The sequence below is a fragment of the Moschus berezovskii genome, chromosome 2, assembly GCF_049115385.1.
Source record: "Moschus berezovskii isolate FMDL1 chromosome 2, NW_MosBer_1.0, whole genome shotgun sequence".
Classification (NCBI taxonomy): domain Eukaryota; kingdom Metazoa; phylum Chordata; class Mammalia; order Artiodactyla; family Moschidae; genus Moschus; species Moschus berezovskii.
Genome location: NC_142461.1, coordinates 111581593 through 111600115, shown reverse-complemented (window position 1 = coordinate 111600115; position 18523 = coordinate 111581593). Strand labels below are relative to the sequence as shown.

The 18523-nt window shown below is 42.8% G+C and overlaps 1 protein-coding gene and 1 long non-coding RNA gene across 4 annotated transcripts in view; one reads left to right on the top strand and one right to left on the bottom strand.

Moving 5' to 3' along the window:
• NOSTRIN (nitric oxide synthase trafficking) overlaps positions 1-13427 on the bottom strand; it is a 76428-nt gene extending 63001 nt beyond the window's left edge. For 2 of the 3 annotated variants that reach the window (XM_055397575.2, XM_055397576.2), the window contains exons 1-2: positions 13285-13427; positions 1930-2015 (exon numbers count right to left, since the gene is read on the bottom strand). In XM_055397575.2, coding sequence (XP_055253550.1) covers positions 1930-2015; positions 13285-13311 — 113 coding nt within the window. In that variant the 5' untranslated portion in view covers positions 13312-13427. Of the gene's footprint in view, positions 1-1929; positions 2016-7772; positions 7840-13284 lie in introns of those variants that run through there. The other variant, XM_055397577.2, reaches the window with a different exon arrangement.
• A 4417-nt stretch (positions 13428-17844) lies between these two features.
• The window catches only part of LOC129538653 (uncharacterized), a 42771-nt gene continuing 42092 nt past the window's right edge, over positions 17845-18523 (top strand). The window contains exon 1 of the long non-coding RNA XR_008682242.2: positions 17845-17965. This is a non-coding gene — a long non-coding RNA (uncharacterized LOC129538653). The remainder of the gene's footprint in view (positions 17966-18523) is intronic.

The following is an 18523-nucleotide window of genomic DNA, read 5'->3' as shown; positions in this document are numbered from 1 at the left end:
TGAACTGAACTGAACTGAAACCATTAGATCCCCTCTTTGTATTTATGCTATGCAATTTTTACCCCAGAGATGTGCATGTAATATTGTTAGATTTGCAAATTCTATATTCTGCTCTATGAAGAGATAAAACCATGAAGGGAGATATCTTTAGCTACTCAAGTGTCTCTCCTTCACTGGAGTCCATTTGCCATTCTGGAACATGTGGGAAAATTTGCACGTGAATAGGTCTAGGGCAGATGGAAGCCTGAGGAAGCAACTTCAAGAGAGACACAGGTAAGAAAGGAAGGTTCTGTTTGTATGCAAAGTAGATGTGTCTGTGGCAAGGCAGAGATGCAGAGTTACCTAGACAAGGGAGAAAGAATAGGGCCATTTTGGAGAAATAATTCTCTTAAATTTATTCAGTTATTTGTTGAGTTTGTTTACTAGGCATTATCCATCATCGACCTTCTATCTTTATAGCTACTACTACTACTACTATAGTGTCTACCAGGCACTAGTTTTGAACCTGTAGACACCAAGTAATCAAGGCTCAGCTCACTGTAACCCAGGTCACTTGTACGGCTACTCTGTGTAGATTCTTCTTGATCTGCAGGAGGGAGATGTCTTCTCATTTAGGTAATAGGTTGAACTTGTATAATAGTTAACTAGTCTTTTTTTACATAGCTGCCATTGAGATGGATAAAAAATATTTTTCTTATAGAAAAAAAAATTCCCTCCAAGATTGGTCCTATCTCTTCTTTTCATAGAATTAAAGCAATTTGTCTATTAAGAGAGAAATAACTTGTTTAAGTGTTTTCTTTTTGACTCCATTTGACAAACCTGGTACAGTTCAGTTCAGTTCAGTTGCTCAGTTGTGTCCGACTCTTTGCGACCCCATGAACCACAGCACGCCAGTCCTCCCTGTCCATTACCAACTGCTGGAGTCCACCCAAACCCATGTCCGTTGAGTCGGTGATGCCATCCAACCATCTCATCCTCTGTCGTCCCCTTCTCCTCCTGCCCTCAATCTTTCCCAGCATCAGGGTCTTTTCAAACCTGGTTACTTCTTTATAAAATCACGTTTGAACTCTCCTGTATCTTTCCTTGGCCTCATTCACTGGTCCTGATAAAGCCATGTTTTTTATCAGAACCAGTGAATGTTCTCCCTTGCTCTTGACCTACTAACACAGGATGCAATTAACTCAGGCATCTTTGCTCCTATGGCACACATACAGTATTTTAAAATTGAAATGGTTTCCCTTGAAAGAATAACCAATCTCTTTTGAAGGTCTCCTTGGAGTTGTTTATTACCGAACTGTCTGTAGACACGTAGAGAAATGGCCTAAGCACCCTGTAGGCCCAATTCAATCCTCGGGGACTCTAATTTTAAGCAGGAATTTTTGTAATTTCTTGACTGAGTTAAGTGTGTTCATTGCAGCACAGTGAAGAGCTTTAAACATGATCATATCTAGTATTAAGAGAAGATGATACTGAAAGTGGTGAATATTCATCCATGAACTCACTCAACAGACACTTACTGAAGAAGTCAAAAGGCCAGACTCTGAGAGCTCAGCATACAAAGATGAGTAAGACACAGCCGCTGCCCTTGCCAGGGAGACAGAAAAGCAGACGAATAATTGCCATCTGTGTGAAGAGCACAGTAATGGGAGTATACGTCAGGCACAATGGTGGGCCCCAGGAGAAGTTGATAATCAGAGGGACTTGACTGAGCTTTCCCAAGCAGAATTACTTCCTGTTGTTTCCTGATTTTTATGGTACCCCAGTGATAAATGTGCAATAGCGAAGAATCACTCTTCAGACCGATTTCTCAAGTACCAAAATATAACACTGCATTCTAGAAAGTGGGACAGCTTGAAATCACTCCTCCAGTCATGTCGCTGGCTGCAACTAAAGAGGAAAAACTGCTCCGTGCAAACATGCATTTTGTACCTTTGCTGAAGAATGGATGTGATCTGCTTGCAGAAATCTTCTCCATTTTGAGAAAACTCCTTCAGGTTCTTGTATACTTTATTATACTGAAACAGAAGAAAATGTACAGAAGGGTTAGGAGCACTCCCAAAGACTGAACTCCTGTAAATTCAGAATGCTGCTGTGATGAGGGCTGTCATTGTAAATGATCCTGCAACTACAGAACGCACACTTTGATGAGTTCTTAAAAATAAAGAGGAAGTCTCTTCTGTCTGGATGTGAAAGACCCTGGAGAACTTTTCAAAAATAGAGCTGGTCTATCTGTTTCTTCCTAGGCCAAATGCAAACTCTTCATCAGTGGGTGAAGTTGGATTCCTGTCACTCCTCTTGGTCCCAGGAAAGCTAAAAATGCATCCTGAAATACACTGCAGATTCATATTATGTCTCCCCCACAAATTCCAATGTAATATTTCTGGAACTCATGACAAACCCTGAACCATTAAAGTGAGTCTTTCTTGACTGTGAGAGAAAATGTAAGTGAATAATTTGTTAATAAAATTTCTCCTACTCCCCTCTATATCTCATTGACCTTTAGTAACAAGAATGTTATAATAATGAGTTGAACATTTTGGTTGAACCAAACCTTTATACATTTACAAATAAACTTTTATCAATGTATCTATATATGAATTTAGTTGTAGACAAAAATATTCCAGTCGAAAGATTTTTGTCATGTGGCTCAAAACTCCACAATGTTCTTCTGAATATTATATTGCTGAGGATTGACATAGATGACGATTGCCCAGAGGGAGAGGGTGTCGGCTGATGCTGCTGCTTTCCTGACAATAGAGCAGATGAGAGAGGTGATCAAGTCTCAAACACATCATCTCAGTGTTTCCACCTGGGAGATGGGATGGCCCATTTCATTTTTCAAAATGAGGTCACACCCTGGAGGATGCAACTTCTGTGTAGACTGAGTGTCATGCAGTGACTCTCTGCTCATCCGATGAAAAAGCCCCTTCCTGACCTCAGATGTCGTGGGCACACTGCTGGTCACCCTGCTGAGAAGGAGAAAGGGCAGGAAACTCAGACGTGCTGAGAACCTACTATGGGGCAACCATGTTTCCACACAGGAACCTTCAGGGCAAGACAGCTTCTCAGCTGTCACCCAGCACCGGGGGTAAGGGGCTGGTAGGCTGGCAGATAGGACAGAGGGCCCAGAGGAAGAAGGACCTAGAGAACGGGCCAAAACAGGCCCCTCCCTGCAGGGTGGAGCCAACCAACACCTAGGGTGTAGAAACGTAATCTTATAGATACCAGATCCTTTGATCTTTATGCAGGAGTTTAACTTTCCCCTGAATTTAAAACACAGAAAGCCACCACAGGATCTGATAGATACACAATAGGAGAAAACAGCTTCACTGAAACCACCCAGAACACAAGGACTGGGGTCAGAATGCAAAGCTCTTTAGAAGGACATTGTTGACTCCTAAAGCAAGGTTTGCAAAATCACGGGTTTACAGCACCATCAGACACCTGGATAAGGGAGGAGCAGGCTGGGGACAGTGAGCTGGAGGGACAGCTGCCACAACAACTCTGAACCACAGACCAGCTTTCTTGTCCAAAAAGCTGAAATGAGGATTGGGATCTGAAAAATAATTTTTTTTTTTAATTGCAGCAAATGATTCACAAAATTTTAAACTATCTTCCAACCAAGCAAAACACACTTGGGTATAGCCTTCATTATGAAGAAATGACTCTCTCAAATGAACTTACTTACAAAACAGAAAAAGACTCACGGACTTCGAAAATGAATTCATGGTTGCTCGGGGGAGGGGATAGTTAGGGAGTTTGGGAAAGTCACTGCTGTATTCAAAATGGATAACCAACAAGGACTTATTGTATAGCACAGGGAACTCTATTCAGTGTTATGTGCCAGCCTGGATGGGAGAGGGTTTGGGGAGGGAATGGGTGCATGTATGTGTATGTCTGAGTCCCCTTGCTGTTCATCTGAAACTGCATCAACATTAATAGGCTATATGCGCTCAGTTGTGTCCAATTCTTTGCAACCCTATGGACTATAGCCCTCCAGGCTCCTCTGTCCACGGGGTTTTCCAGGCAAGAAGACTGGAGCGTATAGCCATTCCCTTCTCCAGAGGTTCTTCCTGACCCAGGGATTGAACCCGCATCTCCTGTGTCTCCTGCATTGGCAGGTGGATTCTTTAACACTGAGCCACCTGTGAAACCGATTGGTTATACCTCAATACACAATAAAGGTTAAAGCTTGCAAAGAAAAAAAGAAATGATTCTCCTCTGAGGTATGAGAGTAATATCACAGTTTGGCAACCAAGATTTCTCATTTTTATTTTCATAAACGTAAGTTGTTATCTACAAATGACATGATACTCTCAGGCCTTTCTTCCCCTTACAAGTACAATGGGAGAGCTTGGTAAACACTTTAAAATTGCTTAGCTTTTTTGTTTATTTCTTAGTTACCTAAACATTTTCACTAAATTCTCCCTTAAGCCTTTTATTTCCTTCCCATAACACTGAATAACATCCAATAAAACATAACTAGGTATCATGAAAAGAAAATAGAGAAGTGGTAAGCAGGCACATGCCTTTGGGACAAAGTCATTTCTCAGCCTCTCTCACCCTTAGGTGTAGTCATGCAATTAAATCCTTCCCAAAGCGGGATGGGTGAAAGTTCATGTTGGGTTTCAGTGAAAATTCCTTCCTCCTCTTTCCTGAAACTGTGAATTAAAATGACAGCTGTGCCATAAGGTTATCTTGAGGGTGGATGTCACATGCTAAGATTTTAGGTCAGAAAGAGAGAGAGCCTGGATCCTGAGGGCCTCTACCTGAGTCCTAACTCTCTACTTAGGGACATATTTTATGTATGGGAGGACTATAATGATAGGCTTTCTTTTCAAAGCCACTCTTATTTTGCATTTCTAAAATATATAGCTAAACATCGTTCTAAATCAGAGGTTTTTTTTTTAACATCTGCAAGTGATTTATTTATTTTTTGTTTGTTTTATTTGCACAATGTTGTGTTGGTTTCTGCCATACAACAATGTGAACTAGCCAAAATTATATATATATCTCCTCCCTCCCTTGCCTCCCCCAATCCCATCCCTCCAGGTCATCACAGAGCCCTGGACTTTTTGTTTTAAATTATGAAACATTATCATGTTTCAGAAATAATAATAACACATACACTAATTATGATATCCCTTTATATTCTTGCCAACCAAGGTCTGTCCAGTCAAGGCCATGGTTTTTCCCGTGGTCATGTATGGATGTGAGAGTTGGACTGTGAAGAAAGCTGATCGCCAAAGAATTGATGCTTTTGAACTGTGGTGCTGGAGAAGACTCTTGAGAGTCCCTTGGACTGCACGGAGATCCAACCAGTCCATTCTAAAGGAGATCAATCCTGGGTGTTCATTGGAAGGACTGATGCTAAAGCTGAAACTCCAATACTCTGGCCACCTCATGTGACGAGTTGACTCAATAGAAAAGAGTCTGAGGCTGGGAGGAATTGGAGGTGGGAGGAGACGGGGACGACAGAGAATGAGATGGCTGGATGGCATCACCGACTCGATGGATATGAGTTTGAGTGAACTCCGGGAGTTGGTGATGGACAGGGAGGCCTGGCGTGCTGTGATTCATGGGGTCACAAAGAGTCGGAGACGACTGAGCCACTGGACTGAACTGAACTGAACTGAAGATACAGAGATAATAACACTTTTTTCCTTTTTGCAACATTGCAATATTGTAATATTTTCTTTCTTTCTTTCTTTTTTTTTTTAGCAAGCCAAGCTGCTTGTGGGATCTCAGTTCCCTGACCAGAACTTGAACCCAGGCTACACAAAGAAAGCCTGGAATCCTAACCACTAGACCACCAGAAAACTCTCTGTTTCTGCTTTTTTTAAGCAATATTTTCTTTCCTTTTCATAATTTCTTTGACTATTCTTGTGCATTTATTCTCCCTATAAATATTTATCTAATTATAATTTTTAAAAATCCCCACTGAGATCTTAATTGGAGTTGTATTACATCTATATATCTCAATTTGAGGAAATTAACATTTTTATGGTATTTAGACTTCCCATCCAAGGGCACAGTAAGTCTTTTCATTAGTTCAAATCTTATTTCATGTTCAATAAAATTTTATGATTTTTTTTATAGGTCCTGTAGCATTCTTGTTTATTTAGAAATATCTCACAGTATTACACAGTATTAAGCAGTGTCTTTTGAAATAGCAACCTGTTTCTCTCTCTAGCTTACACCAAAGCAGAAATAAAGACTCAACAAAAACATCAGGGGGCCATGTGCAGGGGAGAAAGATTTGGATGCCTGTTTGCAAAGTGAGTTTTTCTGCTCCTAAACACTATAAGGTCCAATACTTTGGCCATCTGCTGTGAAGAGCTGACTCAAGACCCTAATGCTGGGAAAGATTGAAGGCAAAAGGAGAAGGGAGTAGCAGAAGGTGAGATGGTTAGATAGCATCACTGACTCAATGGACATGAATTTAAGCAAACTCCAGGAGATAGTGGAGAACAGGGATGCCTGGCGCGCTGCAGCCCAGTGGGTCGCAAAGAGTCAGACATGGCTTAGTGACTCAACAAGGAGGAGACAAAGCAGAGAGCCAGATGGAAGGATTTGGAGGCTTCAGAGCAGAAGTGAGGAGAAGAAACTCCCACCTGGAAAACCAGGAGCGGAGGGAAGGGTCTCTGTGATGAGCTCTCTGGGGGCAAGGACCCCTGCAGCCCACCATCACCAGAAGAGATGATTTGCAACCAAAGTCCTGGAGAAAAAATCTGGTGCCTCAGACACCATGTGTGAGGATGGGGCCAGTAGGAGAAACCTTGTCCCTAACAGAAGTGGGAATGAGCAGAACCAGTTGAGAATTTTCCCTGTCCTGGGGCTACTGCATTTCCTGAACTTATCAAGGTATCAAAACTCTCCAAGACACATTTTAAAAATACGATCTCCAGAGAACAACATTGAAACATGTACATTACCGTATGTAAAATAGATGATCAGTGCAAGTTTGATTCATCAAACAGCATACCCAAAAACCTGTGCTCAGGGACAACCCAGAGAGATAGGGTCAGGAGGAAGGGGGAGAGGGGGGTTTAGGATAGGGGGACACATGTATACCTGTGGCCGATTCATGTTGATGTATGCAAAAACCATTACAATATTGTAAAGTAATTATTCTCCAATTAAAATAAATAAACTAATTTAAAAAAATACTATCTCCAGAAGACTAATTCTAGGAAGTCAGACAGCACTGAAAGTTTATGATTCAAAACTCAACTGCTTTTAGTGTAGAGTGCGTGAGCTATGGCACTATGGAGACCGCCTTTCTCAAAGGTATTCATAGTTGTCTATTTTAAATAAGAGTCTGCTCAAATCAATCATATCTTATGGCTTCAATTGCCCCTGGGAGTCCCGGTTTTAGATTTTGGAAGATTTTCTGTCATTTAATAGGCTAGTACTTCTTTTTTTCACATCATGGTATCTGTAGAAAACGATATCTGTCCTGAAACAATGTGATAAATGGACAAAGTTGTTCAAGGCAGAGGCAACTGGCCATTGAGCTCAGCCCCCCAGCTATACCCTACCTGTAACCCCTCCCTCAAACCAGTGTGCAGATACACACAAGTCGGGAAATTCTTCAATATATTACATTGTTGTTAACTCAATGATCAAATAAAAATGGGATGTTCTGCTTATTACAGTGATGGGGAGAATCTTTAACTCTACAGACAATGTACTGGACACTCCCCAACCAACTGAGATAAACAGACTGAGATAAAGGTGACATCAATAAATAAAAAAGTTGCTAAGAATACCTTCATTATTTCAGCATAACCACTTCTGTAGATTCATTGATTCTGTACTTTTCATCTTGTACTATCTATTCAGACTTGAAGATAAAAGCTGTGGAAAGCAGACTTGAGTAAACATCAAAGCAGACCCCAGAGACAATCTCATCCAGCGTGTGTGTGTGTGTGTGTGTGTGTGTTTAGTAGGGGGTGGGGTGCGTATGTAAGCAGAAAATCTTGGGACCTTCTCTGCTTTGGGAGGATGAAATCTCTTGACCTTGACTTTGGCTTTCCCTCTCCTCTCCAATCTCTCCTCCCCACATGGTCTCACCCACCAGAGGGGTATCTGAAGGGATTCCACGGACCACCGTTTGGAAACTACTGAAGTCCAGTCCTCTTATTTTATAGTTAAGGCCCAAACAGCAAAAAATAGCTTCATTAGTTAGGGACAGAACTGTGATTAGAAATGTAGGGGAGCAAATCAATTAGAGAATCCATGAGAAATAAATATATTTTATAAACAGGTAGTCGGTATAATCATGCTTCCCTGGTAGCTCGGCTGGTAAAGAATTCACCTGCAATGTGGAAGACCTGAGTTCGATCCCTGAGTAGGGGAGATTCCCCTGGAGGAGGGCATGGCAAGCCACTCCAGTATTCTTGCCTGGAGAATCCCATGTACAGAGGAGCCTGACGGGCTATAGTCCATGTGGTCGCAAAGAGTCGGACAAGACTGAGCGACCAAGCCCAGCACAGCACAGTGTATCACACTAGGAGGCAGGCATGGCAACCCACTCCAGTATTCTTGCCTAGAGAATCCCATGGACAGAGGAACCTGGTGGGCTACAGTCCACAGGGTCACAAAGAGTCGGACAAGAATGAAGCAACAGAGCAGGCACACATGCAGACAACCACACTAAGTGAACTCAGAGTGGCATTTCCTTTCAGTATTATGAGCAGCGCAGATGGCTCCTCAACATCGTCAATGGGCACAGAGAGTTTGCTCTACTCAGAGTAATGTGAAAGATCATTTTTTCACGTTCTTTTCCCACCTACTGAGCTTTTGAATATCCCACCCCTTACCAAATATTCATTCCAAGAAAGCACCTACTGTTGATCTTACATCTCCCTGTGAATTTACTGTATTAACAGGCTGCTTTTCCCTGGGGTCATTAATTACTGGGAAAAATAGATTTTTTCCTGATAAAGGGATTGCAGACTGGTGGAGAAATAAGTGGGATCTTTCTGAGACTCTAAAAATCCCTTTAGATAGACAGCTGATGTACAAAGACACTTCCCATTCTGCCAGTAAGAAAGTTTCTGCCCAGTGCTTGTAAGCAAATTCTGTTGGATAAATATTATCTTTACTAAAAAACTTAGTAATCTAGGTAAATGGCACATGAAATGACAGATAAAAAATGAATATGAAAATGCTCTATATCCACCTTGGCCTAGCTGTTCTTTCTAACTTTCCAAGTTTTGAATGGTTAAGAAGGTCAAATTCAGCTATTCTAGAAAAATTCACTTTATTCTAAGTGCCAGTATGAAAAGTTTTGGGGTTTTTTTTGTGATGAGGGAGGGGTAATGATGATCCACATACTGTTAAACAAACCTGATATTCTACTTCTGCTGCTGCCTTTCATATACCAGGCACCGTGCTACTGATTTCATGTGATGTAATATCCTCTAACCTAGGGGATATCTTGTATTTATTAGGCATCTGGGTAATATTTGGAATCTCCCTGGCAGGCTGTCATAGATGTGAGATACAGAACATTAAAGAACATAATCTACTTCATCCTTTCCTCTTATTACTTTACAGACGAGGAAACAGAGGCCCACAAAACGTGAAATGGCACATCATATGTCTCATTGATGGTGGGGGCCAAGGACAACCACACCAGATTCAAGCTGCCTCCTTATCTCGATAGTGTCCCAGAATCCTGCAGGAGCCATGGACCATTGCCCCGTCACCCTCTGTATTAGTGCGAGTCAACCTCCTACAGCCCAGGCTGAACCACTGAGATGGGAAGCTCAAGCTGGCATCTGAACCCACAGGACTGTTTCAACAGCTGACTGTGTGGCCCTAAGAGGCTGACTATGTGGACCCAAGAAAGCCTGCTCTGAGAGTCCCTTCCTGGATAGTGAAGGGGTGAGTAAGAGCAAAACCTTGGCTATAGCTTATTATTTGCGCTTGATTTCTTTGGCGTTGTTTCTTAGGAAGGTGCAAATTTTTTTTTAATGATTAGATTATTTCATTTGAAGATAATTTGATCCAGTCTGTTTCCTTACACATGGATTTGAAAATGATTTCCCTTGGCATATTTTTAGGTTTAGAAGCTAAGATCATAGGCATTAAAGCATCAAGTCCCAGAGCCAATTCTTCTCTTTTTCAAAAACAGGACTTTAAAAAATCTCCTTCAAATAAGTTCTGACAGTCTCAAGATTAGTTAAAAGCTCTACACAGCACTCAAGCAACATATGTACTACCCTGCTGCTGCTGCTAAGTCACTTTAGTCGTGTCCGACTCTGTGTGACCCCATAGACGGAAGCCCACCAGGCTCCCCCGTCCCTGGGATTCTCCAGGCAAGAACACTGGAGTGGGTTGCCATTTCCTTCTCCAATGTGTGAAAGTGAAAAGTGAAAGTGAAGTTGCTCAGTCGTGTCCGACCCTTATCGACCCCACGGACTGCAGCCTACCAGGCTCCTCCATCCATGGGATTTTTCTAGGCAAGGATACTGGAGTGGCTTGCCATTGCCTTCTCCATGTACTACCCTAGTGACTGATAATTTGAGCATAGACACTAACCTGGATCTGTGAGATAGAATGGCCCAGCTATCAGCCTATTTTGTTCATTGGAGCATGACCTAAAAGAAGAGGTTTATACATTTTTTTTGCAGACTAGTAGTGAAACCTATTTTACTCATAAAAATATTTTTAAACTCAAAACAAAATAACAGGATTATAAAGAAAACTATATTGATATATGTTTTATAAAACATAATTTAAAATCATGATATTTTGTGTGCTCTTTAATTAACATACTACATAGCAAGCCTTAAAAATTACTCAGATTTTTAAGTCACACTGAGTGTGTGTAAATGGTATTTCTATATATCTGTAACCAACTCTAATGTTATATAAAAATCTAAGTGATTTTCATTAGTCACAAGGTCACAGACTGTTGTATTAGGGTTTGCTACTTATATTGAAAACTGGGGGAAATTCTTAGTTACAGTTAGAAACGAACACAAATAAAGAGGTCATGTTTCTTCCCATTGAAGGTCACTCAACCCACTGATTTCCATATGTGGATCTACTGGGTATACCAAGTTCAGAACTGCAGCTAAGCTACACCTTTATGACTCCTTTTTAATGTAGGAATATTGGTACAACACAATGCCTTAATCAGCACCTACTCTTCCCCCAGGTTCAAGATATTATAATATTTTATATAACTAACCTCTTACTAGTTTTTGAACTTTTTATTTTGTTATGGGGTATAGCCGATTAACAATGTTGTGATAGTTTCAGATGAACAGCAAAGGGGACTCAGGAAGGCTTTATGAATTAATTGTGCCCTGTGCAACGTCAGGGACTCATGAAATGGGATATTTTACAGGTGGTTAAAACTTTGGACCCATTTTGGCTTCTTTGTGAAGCTCCCTGTTTCACAGAGCACTCTTTTGCAGTCCACTCTGTTGTTTTATTTTGTTCCCAAATTGCAGGCTCATCTTCGCACAGCGTTGTTCCCCAAGCACAAACCAGGGCTGCACCAGGAAATCAACTCCAATGCTTGATGGAGATGGAACAGTTGCAAATAAATAAAGATTCCTTGACTTTAGAGGAGTCAGAAACCCTGGCTGAAGGAATATCCTCCCACTCGCGACTCCCAGACTACAACTGGTGGCACTGGGCCTAGAGAGACAACCTTCCAGTTTGGAGACAAGGACAAGAGTCCTTGGGTCAACGGTCCAGTGTAGGAAAAAGGACCTGAGCTTGTCAGGGAGGGGGAATTAAGTTGACATAGAGACACGGTGATGAGTTGTCTTGGGAGCTACTCAAAGGAACATTTCTCCTAGTTCTGGATCTAGAGTCAGCCTTGGAAAATAATGTTAGGCTTTTAGTTTTTTTTAACTTATCCTGGCTTTCCTCTCCACTATCTCACTCTTCTCTTACTCTTGACTTTCTCCTTTAGTGATCATCGGTGCCAAGTTTTTGCCTCCACTTATTGCATCCCCCCATCCATTCACCCACCCCATGCAAAAACATCATCAAAGTATCAATGGGGAGAAAGAAGAGGAGTCAGCATTTTAGTAAGGGAGCAAATGCAAGGAGTGAAAAATAAATAACAAATACATAAATGATAAAAGACTTTTTGAAAAGTGATCTGTGCTTACCAAAAAGAGAAAAGATTGCTGGACGAAAGCTAAGGGAAGAGGTTTCACTCTTAAAATCTGAATGCAACCATATTGTTGGAATTTTTTTTACAAATAGTAATACACATATTACTATTTGTAAAAACAATAGTAATGTACAATAGTAATACGCGGGCAGAGCCTGTTACTATGCTCTCATTGTTACTATTACTAGCCGCTATGACTTTATCTCATTTAGCATGTCTGATTCCTGACTCGTTTGGTGGGATGACAGTTACACTTTCATCTTCACTAAGCCTATACTTTGCACATCCATTGAATAAACACAAATGAAACCAATAATTCTCTGTTGATTTTTTTCTTTAGGGTTTTATTACAGCCCCTGTTGATCTACTTCACCTCTTTTTGTTTTTAAATAAAATACTTGAAGGACGAATGCAGTCCCTTGCTTCTGATGTCACCAGTTTTAGCTTTTTGGCATCATTTCTTGGGACAACACAATGACAATCCTTGATTACTTTATTTCCTCCCCCCACCCTTTGTTTTAATTGCTTCTCATTTCCTAAATTACATCTCTGCTCTTGTGGCTAATGACCTCACAATGTCTCTGCACTTTTGACCAACTTTCAGTTTTTATTAATGCTCTCAGGATTGTAACAAACAAGTCAGTAAACATGTCCAAGGACTACTGCAGGCTGGACAGAGTGCAGCCTGTACTTCCTCCTTCAGGACTTGCAGTTCTGGACTCTAAATGAAAGGGGAAAATACGCAAAACCCTTGCACCCGACTTAATTCCCAAAGCCCTAAACTGGCTGCAGATATTCTGCACATTTGTGTGTCCATGCTATGTTCTATGTTGGCACCACTCGTATGTTTCCCGAACAGCCACCATCTGCATGTAAATATAATGTTATACCCACTCAAAGTTTTTCCAAGAATAGGAAAATAAAATATGACAATTACCTGCCCTGTTATTTGCTAGAAAGAGCTCTGTTTTAAATTAAACCGAAGAACAACCACAGACTTTTGGTCCAGTGCCAATATCCAAACATGTTTGGCTTCTGAGCGTCTCAAATTTCTTAAGTTCAAATCCATTAGTATATAAATCTACTCCTCGGCCGCCTCTCACACACAGGCACACAAACCACATGGAGCTACTCACCGAACAGTCTGTCAGTGGGTCCCTCATGGTGAAGTGCTGTTTGCTTCAGTCCTTTTACCTAGACTCCGGCATTCAGGATGCTGCACCCAAGGCTGGGTGTGTCCTGGACTTCCGGGATTCAAAGGGCCTAGAGTACGTCAGTCCTTGTCAAACACTCCAAGAAGGAAGTCCCAACCCTGGACTTTAATCCCATTTGCTTTCTGAAAAAGCAAAGAATGGCTCTGGGTCAAGAGCGTGGGAGTGAGGTGGTGAGAATGATTTCTGTAAATAGTTATGGGTCAGAGGACTGAGTCGTGAACTGCATGGCCTTGAAAGACAGCCCAGAGATTATAAAGTGTTCCTGGTGATTCAGCCACTCAGGGCTGGTAGTAGAGAGATTCTCTAAGCTTGCTGTATTCACTCTGTTTTTTTATTATCTCTTTTCTGATGCTTTGACACACTGGGGCCTTTGGGGTTGATGAGGAAGGATTGTCCCTTCCAGGATTAGCTAATTCCTTGAAACAGACAGCAAACAACCAACTTGTAAGCATATGGAATACAACCAATCCAGAGTCAGACCCGCAATCACCTCTCTTACCTACCTCTCACACATCAAGTCAATATCCCCCTGCACCAAACCACCCAGGGCCAAGGTATCAAACAATTAAGGCCATCCCTATATAACCAGGGCTTCCCAGGTGGTGCTAGTGGTAAAGAGCCTGCCTGCCAATGCAGGAGATGCAAGAGACTCAGGTTCAATCTCTGGGTCGGAAGATCCCCTGGAGGAGGGCATGGCAACCCACTCCAGTATTCTTGCCTGGAGAATTCTATGAACAGAGGAGCCTGGTGGCTACAGTCCATAGGTTTGCAAAGAGTCGGACAAGACTGAAGCAATTTAGCACGCATCCACGCATGGTATATAACCATGACTGTAGTGTAAAATGTCCAGAAAACTTATGAGGGAGCAGGCATGTAGTAAGCACCTCAAGTGCCTAACTCAACCCCCTCACTACTACCCCAAAAGAACCAAGAGGCTAAACTATCAAGTTAAGAAGGATTTTTCTATGTTCACCCTTATTTTTTTTTAATCACTCAAGAGGATAAATCAAACCAGAAATCAGCCATTAGCAATTTATTTTTTAAATTGTTTTCTCTGCACCTGTGGCCTGTGGTCAATCCTGAGATTTCCAGCTAATTTCCTTTAACAGCTGGTCTGTGGGTAGCTTTGCTCTGACTGGTGGACGGGTAAATGCAGGTCCAGAGCCTGGAAGGAGTTCCATGCATACAGCCCAGTGGAACACCTCAGAGCTGCCCACATGACTCAGACTCCACTTATCTGTCCATGATATGCAAATCCTATACACAGTATCCTTGGACTTCCCTGGTGGCTCAGATGGTAGAAAACCCGCCTGCAATGCGGGAGACCTGGGTTTGATCCCTGGGTTGGGAAGAGATTGAAGATGGATTGAAGGGAAGATCCCAGGAGGGGGGCATGGCAACCCACTCCAGTATTCTTGCTTGGAGAATCCCCATGGACTTTTTTGAGGAGCCTGATGTGCTACAGTCCATGGGCTCACAGAGAATTGGACGTGACTGAACAACTAAGCACAGCACAGCACAGCAGAAATAACACATGCAGAGGCAGGGAAATAAGGGCGGAAGACTTTCCCTGTAACCCAGGGGCCCCTAACCTCTGGGATGTGGACCAGTACCTCCTGTCAGATCGGCAGCAGCATTAAATTAGAAATAGAGTGACACACAGTATGACAAGAGATAAATACAGTGCAATAAATATAATACATTTGAATCATCCCCAAACCATTCCTTCCCTCCCCTGGTTCCTGGCAAAACTGTCTTCCATAAAATTGGTCTCTGGTGCCAAAATGACTGGGGACTGCTGCTGTAATCTGAGTAGAGAGAAGGGTTCCTTAGGGACCACTATTCACACACTTAACAATGTTCTACGCTGAGCTTCTGCCAAGGAAGGTTATCACTGGAGGTTACAACATGGAGTCCTAGCTATCCAGGGCTAGAATTAGATAAGGCACCCATCAGACTGAAAGAGGCTTAAGACACAGTGTAAACTGAGGTTAATAACATGTTACTCAGATTCCCACTGGAGGGCTTCCTTGCCCTCAGAGAGGGTAAACAGACTTGGCTTGTGCCTCGGATCCAGAGCCTGAGGCAGCTCAGTGTCTTCCCCCAGTTCCTGCTGCACTTGTCTCAGTCCAGGCCTAACTCAGCTCAGCATGGGGAGATTGGCCTCCCTTACCAATCCCCACAAGAAATACTGTCACCCAAGCTACTGTGGTCTCTGTGGCCCTCTGGGAGGTTGGGAGGACATTCCCACATCCATCCTTCTCATGTGTGTCTCTTCCAGCAGGCTCACGAGTTTCCCCTTAGACCTCCCGGGGAAATTAAAATATCTCCACCTTACTAGAGTCTCCCTACCACAGGCTTTTCTTGTAAAGGACGCTGGGTGTCCTGAATGAATTTATACAGAGAATTCGAGTTTGACCATTTGTTAAGCTTTTCAGAGGGTGTTTGAATCTGCAACAAAACTTTGATTTTTGGATGTTAGAAGAGGGCTGTATTTATATCTTGTCACAATGTGTGTTTGTTAGTTGCTTAGTCAAGCCCGACTCTTTGCAACCCTATGGACTGGGGCCTGCCAGGCTCCTCTGTCCATGGAATTTCCCAGGTTCCTCTGTCTGTGGAATTTCCCACTCCAAATGGCAGGTGGAGTGGATTGCCATTTCCTTCTCCAGAAGGTCTTCCTGACCCACGTTGAACCCAGGTCTCTTGCATTGCATGTAGATGCTTTACCGTCTGAGCCACCAGGGAAGCCACTTGTCACAATAATGCTGTGTAAAAACTAAGATCATGTGCACGAAGCAGGGCATCCAAAGTTGGTGCTCTGGTACAACCTAGAGCAATAGGGTGGGGAAGGAGGTGGGAGGGGGGTTCAGGATGGTGGGACACATGTACACCTGTGGCTGATTCATGCTGCTGTATGGCAAAACCCACCACAATATTATAAAGTAATTAGCCTCCAATTAAAATAAATATATTAATAAAAAAAGAAAAAAAGAAACCCCCCCAAAAAAACTAAGATCATGGCATCCGGTCCCATCACTTCATGGAAAATAGATGGGGAAACAATGGAAAAAGTGACAGACTTTATTTTTTGGGGCTCCAAAATCATTGCAGATGGTGACTGCAGCCATGAAATTAAAAGACGCTTATTCCTTGGAAGAAAAGCTATGACAAACCTAGACAGCATATTGAAAAGCAGAGACGTTACTCTGCCAACAAATGTCTGTATAGTCGAAGCTATGTTTTTTCCAGTAGTCATGTGTGGATATGTGAGTTGAACCACAAAGAAGGCTGAACGCTGAAGAATTTATGCTTTTGAAGTGTGGTGTTGGAGAAGACTCTTGAGAGTCCCTTGGACTACAAGGAGATCAAATCAGTCAATCCTAAAGGAAATCAGCCCTGAATATTCATTGGAAGGACTGATGTTGAAGCTGAAACTCAATAATTTGAACACCTGATTCGAAAGTCAACTAATTGAAAAAGACCCTGATGCTGGGAAAAATTGAAGGCAGGAGAAGGGGACAAGAGAGGATGAGATGGTTGGATGGCATCACCAACTCAATGGACATGAGTTTGAGCAAGCTCCGGGAGATGATGAAGGATAGGGAGGCCTGGAGTGTTGCGGTCCATGGGGTCGCAAAGAGTTGGACGGGACTGAACAACTGAATGGCAACAATGAATGGAAGATCCAGCGGTTTCAAATGACTTTATTTAGTCCATAAACGTGTGGTTTAGTTGAGTGGTTCTTTGGTTCTCCTTGGGCCCACTCACGATCTCCTAACGTCTGTTGATCTTGGCAGGGCAGTTCTTCTGGGCTCTACTGGGAGGGTGACTGGTTGGGAGCTTAGGTGAGTTTTTCCCAACCTGAAGTCTAAGCCAGACTGTTCTAGGGTGTACTGAGGAGCCAAGAGTGAGTGGAAGTGCTCAGGCCTCTCAAGGTGCAGGCTTGGAACTGACACACCATCACTTCGGCTCCATTCAGCTGATCAAGGACAGTCACAGGCCAGCCCCAATTCAAGGGGTTAGGAAAGATTCCAGTCCTTAGTGGGAGGAGCCGAGTGTCTTACTACAAAGGGCACAGACACAGAAACGGGCAAAGAGCTGCATTTTACATTCAATACACTGCAATGTTCAGTCAATATTTGTTCTTCAGTGACTAGAGAGATAAAGTGGATAGGACGCTGAAAGGGAGGACTGAAATATGTCAACCTTTCCTTTTCTTCAATGCAACCTCAAGGGTCCTATTTGGAACTTCAGCAGAGGTTGAGGTCAGGAAGAGAAATAAGGGGAGTTGAGTTCATGGCAGACTTTAGACATTGATTTGGAAATGGGGTGGTTCTCCTTTGTGACCACACACCCCATCCTGTACATACACAGTCCTCCCTGGCAGAGGGTGGAGGGGGTGCGGAGGAAGTAGCAGAGCAGGTTCTCCAAGGTGGCTGCAGCCCCAGAGGCTGTGACTGGTGAGACACCTTGGCAAGGAGGCCAGAGGAGACCAACTTGAGTGAGTTTGTCCTTGAGCTGATGAGAATCCACAACCCCTGACTCCCAGAAATGGCCCAGGGAGACTGGGAAGAGGAAGTTGAGTTCCTGCGTGAGCAAGAAGGTAAAGAGCCTTATAGTTTTTGAACTGGTATTGATATCACCTCGCTTGTATCTACAGGTTGATGAGAATTCTATATAGTGAAGCATCTCAAAGAAAGTATTCTATATATTTTTTTCTAAACATGTGGGTGCCCAAGGCATCTTTTAAAATGTGTTCTCTTCAGGCTTGTCTCTGGTCACATGTTCTCGGCTGGCACTCATTCTCCGGCTTCTTTCCAGTACGGGCCTTCAGCTGACCTGCTGGTCGATCATTCAGATCCTTATCTTCCTGCTTCCTTTCCCAGTCTGTGTTCAGCATTCACCTTCCCAGCATGACCTCTCTGCAGAAAGAAAATCTGCAGTGGATTGACCTGGAAGCCACTCTACCCCCCCCATTTGGTGCTGTCTCCAAGGCAGGCTTGCCTCCAACAACATGAGGACACATTTGTTAAGTGTCTATAAGCAGATGTTGGGTGTCTTAAGTCAGTAAGAAGGAGCCCAAGTGTAATAGAGGTGCCTGCATGCTAAGCTGCTTCAGTCGTGTCCACCTCTTTGTGACCTCAGGTACTGTAGCCCTCCA